We start from the raw sequence: 5239 nt of genomic DNA, 5'->3' as shown, positions 1-5239 counted from the left end.
ATGCATGGTTTGATTGGAATTCAAATCTGTAACTGCTTCAAGCGAGTTATGAACATTTAGTGCCATAATCGGTTGATGGGATGACCCAAGTGAAAATAGTGAAACTGAAGAAGCACATGTAACATGAACTGCATAGTGCAGTTGGTGAGCTGTGGTGCGCTTCATGCCCATGCTCACCAGGAGGTTTCGAGTTTGAACCTCCTTGGCTCTTACCCTCTCCCCTATCCCCCTACCTTAGTAATAATAATAATATTATATAAGCTCCCTTTCCAAAAAAAAAAAAGAAACATATGTTGACCCGCATCGTTCTTGGCATCGGTAACTGTAGGCAGCGGGTGGCATACCAACTGCTTTCAAGGCTAAAACTCGTGATTCCTCATACAATAGAGTAGAGCATTCTCCAAGTTGCGAGGATAAAAAAAACAAATACCTGTAGAAACAAGCCATACCTGGTTGATGATGGTAATACTGAATAAAAGTCGTTTTTGATATCGAATACATGCTGTACCAAGTCAGTAAGACATTGGTATTGAAAATACATGATGTATTTTTTAGGGTGCAATTTTGGTATCTGAGTTCTATCTTTTGTACCCTACCAAAATCGTACAGTATTACCAATACCATACCGATTGACACCTCTCTAGCCCTCTCTCTTCAATTCCCTTTCCTTTTCCTTGCATTCTCTCTGGTAGGCACACATCCCGATGCACCCAATCAGCCCAGCCATTGGATGCTCGTTGGACACTCATTGGAGAGGATTCGAATTCGTCTCCCTTACCCAAATAGTCGATGTTTATCTCTAGGCCTGTAAACGGATCGGATTCGGCTCGGATACGGATCGGATGTAATCGGATTCGGATATTTCCTGGTCGAATACGGATACCTCTAAACTGATTCGGATGGATTCAGATGCGGATCGAATTCGGATTTTCGGCCATCCGTTTACAACTCTGCCTTGTGTAACCCGAACCTTCCTCCCCCTAGTGGATACAATTCACTCTCAATCCATAGTTTTAGATCATGATTTTCTTTTCCTCATATTCTAGAACCTGTTGAATCTTCAAAAACCCCAAAGATCGTTATTTATTTAATTTTTTATAATTAAGTATTCGGATCCGGATTTTTATCGGAGTATTCGGATTTTTTTTCGGATATCTCTAAATGAATACGGATGCCCCTAACCGGATACGAATGTGGATCGAATTCGGATTTTCAGTTATCCATTTACAGCCCTATTTATCTCTCCATCAGGATAAATAGATCAACTAAATGACTAAAATAAAACAAAACCCTTACCGCATGTCCCAACTCCCAATCGCAGCCTTCCTGAGGGCAATAACGTCAACCTAAGAACTACTTCCGTAATTCTCCGTGTATATATGTATATATAGGAGAAGAGACGAAGGGTTTTCATCACTATTTTTTAAGTCTTGTTATTCGTATTTGGCAGGCGATTCAGAATTTAGAATCCAAAGATTTCAGAGAGAGAGAGAGAGAGATGCCGCACAAGGAAGAGTTAGAGGAGGCGACGGTGTACCCTAGAGGGTTGAAGGAGGTTCGATGGGGATTTATACGGAAAGTGTATGGAATCCTTGCTGTCCAGATCGTTCTCACCATGCTCGTCTCCTTTTTGACCCTCTTATTATACTCTCCCATCAATGAACTCCTCAGTGGAATCGCCGGACTCTTGTTCTTCTTTGCGTGCTTACCCTCAATTTGTATTTCTCCATCTCTCTCTCTCTCTCTTTGAGTTTTCTTTTACTTTGCATGTGTAGTTTACATATTTTATTCCAGGAATGCCAACCAGGGTTTTAGTAATTGGCTGATTCGTATGGCTGATTCGAATCGGTCTCTATCGATACTGATACGAATCAGCCAATCCATTACCGATTCCACAAACCATGATGCCAAGAAACAAGTAGATAAACTGGGAAGTTCATGCTTGGCTTTGTGCAAGGTTATAGGTATCAGTATTGTATCAATGTTGGTCTTCTTCTTTTGGGCGGATTCAGATCCTGGCGCACAAACAGGGTGCGCTGCAATGACAGCCTTACCCCTACCCGAGTGCCTTGCCCGAGCGGGGGTAAGGTGGTCATTGCGTTGCACCCTATTTGTGCGCCGCATAGGCCGCTACGTGCAGCGCACCATAGATGATTTGGATCCCTCTTGGGCGACAGTGAGACATATCGACTCATACGGTATGATATCTTGATCCATACCTTTACAAGAAAAACTCCACTTACAGAAAATTATCGTCTCCATTTATCTACCCTTCCATTTCCTCCATTACATCTAATAGGGGGGAGTGGACCCCACCCGGACAGTGTATTCGGGCAGGGGATAAGGTTATCATTTCCGCCCTCCCTCCCCCTATGAGATGTAATGGAGGAAATGGAGGGGCAGATAAATGGAGATGGTAAAGATCCCCGCTTGCACATCTTTTTTGCTTTCAAGAATGCCCATTTTGTGTCCTAAATGGCAATTTCCCCTTTATTTCAAGGGGGAGGGGGGGAAGTAGTTTGACTACTCCCTTACAATAGTTTGGCTGATTCTCTTGCAAGGAGGGCTCAGTCTTTGTATATTTCCATTCCATGCCCATGTGTTTTCGGAAACTTGTAATTCGAAGACCATGTATAGGGTTGTGTTTGGTATGTATTCTTGGAATGCATTTTAGGTAAATTTTGTATTTTCGGATAATAAAAACAATTACTTTTTATTATCTGAGACTGCAAAATCGACGTAGAATGCATTCCAAACGCTGCCGTACATGTTGTTATTAGTAAAAACTTTGTATACCCAACACTACCATATCATAAATTTTGTTTATTCATGATTTGAACCAAGATATGTTGCTGGACTTCCTTGAGGCTGCTGAATTTGATTGTGCATCAGTTTTTTGTCCCTTGTACATTTATCACCAGAAACATCCATTGAACTTCATCTTCCTAGGGCTGTTCGCTGCTTCTCTGAGTATCGCTGTGGAAGTAGAATATGCAAATACAGAAGGTTAATTGCTCATCTTATATACACATCCCTTTCTTTCTGGTTAATGATCAAGCTTTCTAATTTGTGATTCTCACTGATGAATAATATGTGCAGGAAATTTGGTTGTTGAAGCATTAATTTTAACCACAGTTGTGGTTTCTACCTTGACTTGTTACACTTTCTGGGCTTCAATGAAGGGGAATCAAGATTTCAGCTATCTTGAACCAATCTTATTTTGGAGCCTTTTTGTCCTTTTTCTTATCTTCTTCCAGTCACTCATCTTGCAGACAATCTTCCCCTCATTTGGGCTAACATTATCAGTTTTCGCAATTTTTAATGGTGCCCTTGGTGCCATGGTTTTCTCAGGGTATATTGTTTATTATACAGATAACTTGATAAGGAGATGTAGTTACGACCAGTACATCTGGGCTTCTGCATTACTCTATTGGGATATTGTTTATTTGTCCCTCTCCATCTTGCGGGTGCTCAGGGGTATGTGTGCAGACTGATTGTGGTGTGTGATGGATGGACTTTTGATGGAGAGGAGATATCGGGTGAGTTCTTGAATCAGTTGGACCAACACTTGTCAGAGATATTAAGCGAAATAGGGCGAATTATGTTTTTTTCTTTAAGGCAAACACACCCGCCGAAGTTTTGAATTTTGAATTTAAACTTTTGTTTCCTTCTTCTGTAAGCAAACCTGCCTATATAAGTGCTTCGAATTTTCCTTTGTAATTAGCTTACATTTTGAATTCTCTCTACTTGTGGATTCAAGGTTCATTAGCATTAGAATGAGATCTAACCCCCAGTTCCCTACTGCATCAGCCATGAACCAATTAGGTGTTGCACTGAAGCTGACATCTTTTAATGGTTTTGATGAGGTGGTAATGGAAGTTCCCAAATTTGGTGTAATTCTGGTCTTATTTTTAGTCTTAAAAACACTTAGGTCCTCACCAGTGAAAGTTTTTGGTTCTCAGAAGTAGGGATATAAATGGATATTTGTAAATCCGTATTCGATCCACGTTCATATCCATTTAGGAGAATCCGAATCCGTCCGAAACTAATCGGATACGAATATGATAATCCCCCTATCCGACCGATTATAATCCGATTCGTTTAGCAGTCCAATGGTAATAAAATATCTAAAATATAATTTTGTGTTTGTCTATCTTTTCAAGTTACCTTATTGGATTTTGTTATCTTATTGTTATAAATTTATAAGTTAAGATAATGTGATTCTTTTTCTAGATTTGCTATTGGTTTATATATATTGTTTTATGCAATGTGATACATGGAATTACATATCTATTAAAAACTCAAAAGTAAAAAATGTAAGAGAATAAAAGACTAAGAAGAGTAGAGGAAAGGGTACCTACTGAACTCTCAAGTCTCAACCCTAACTCTCATCATAAAAACAGTAAATATGTCAACGGATAGTCGAAAAATCGTATTCGATCCGTATTCATATCCATTTAGGAGAACCTATATTCAAAAAATCACTATCCGAAAATTATCCAAATCCGTCCGAAAATCGATAGGATATTATCCGAATCCGTCCGAATATGATCAGATACGAATATGATAATGTCACTATCCGACCGAATTCGATCCGTTTACATCCCTACTCCGAAGAGAGTGTTTTTCACAATACAGCTTTAATTAGAACGTGAAGATCTTTCCATAGCTGTGCCTAGCCATGCCCGGTGCCTATACATTCCTTTCTCAGCGTCCCTGCATATGGGTGGAAGATCTCCATTAATAGTTAATACTTGCCAAATATTTTACTTACTAAGTTTCTTATATCATGATTAACTTTCTTCCTTTTCTTCTAATTAAGCATCGCCATACGATTTTAGTTGTACACTAGGTATTGGCTAGACCGGGTCGGGATCGCCCAAACTTGCACAAATATGATACTTTTACTCCTTTTGGTTTTTTGTAAAAAAAAATCTGCTTGTTTACCTTTTACTCTTGTCCGTACAAGTGGATCGGATAGGTATCGGATCCGATTCGAGATTACGAACCTTGGTTGAGAGATCTTAGGACCTTATTCTATAAAAATATATAATAGATGGAGTAATGGAGATAGAGAATATTGATATCGAATTAAATATTGTTACATTTTTTTTTTTCTAAAATTTAAGTGAGTTTCCATTTTCCAAGCCTAGAATAGCTTGTTTTGATTTTAGAAGACAACACACACACATCCAACCTTCTAAGGGCGGGCTTTTAGTGCAATGGTAAAGGCTACTCC

At 39.3% G+C, this 5239-nt stretch overlaps 1 protein-coding gene across 1 annotated transcript; it reads left to right on the top strand.

Annotated features, from left to right (window-relative positions):
* The first annotated feature begins 1498 nt into the window (after window positions 1-1498).
* Window positions 1499-3500, top strand: LOC122668448 (BI1-like protein). The gene is made up of 3 exons (XM_043865012.1): window positions 1499-1718; window positions 2893-3006; window positions 3100-3500. Exons 1-3 carry the CDS (start codon window positions 1499-1501, stop codon window positions 3492-3494), a joined length of 729 nt encoding a protein of 242 aa, XP_043720947.1. The 3' UTR covers window positions 3495-3500.
* The last annotated feature ends 1739 nt before the right edge of the window (window positions 3501-5239 follow it).

Source organism: Telopea speciosissima, chromosome 7 (assembly GCF_018873765.1).
Source record: "Telopea speciosissima isolate NSW1024214 ecotype Mountain lineage chromosome 7, Tspe_v1, whole genome shotgun sequence".
NCBI classification, from domain to species: Eukaryota; Viridiplantae; Streptophyta; class Magnoliopsida; order Proteales; family Proteaceae; genus Telopea; species Telopea speciosissima.
The sequence above is the reverse complement of the archived record's forward strand: the minus strand, read 5'-3'. Positions and strand labels throughout refer to the sequence as shown.

Bases quoted from the DNA above. Each gene is read 5' to 3' on its own strand.
- LOC122668448 (XM_043865012.1), top strand. From the start codon at position 1,499: ATGCCGCACAAGGAAGAGTTAGAGGAGGCGACGGTGTACCCTAGAGGG. The intron at 1,719-2,892 runs GTATTTCTCCAT...ATTGTGCATCAG, and splicing joins TGCGTGCTTACCCTCAATTT to TTTTTTGTCCCTTGTACATT. The intron at 3,007-3,099 runs GTTAATTGCTCA...TAATATGTGCAG, and splicing joins AGAATATGCAAATACAGAAG to GAAATTTGGTTGTTGAAGCA.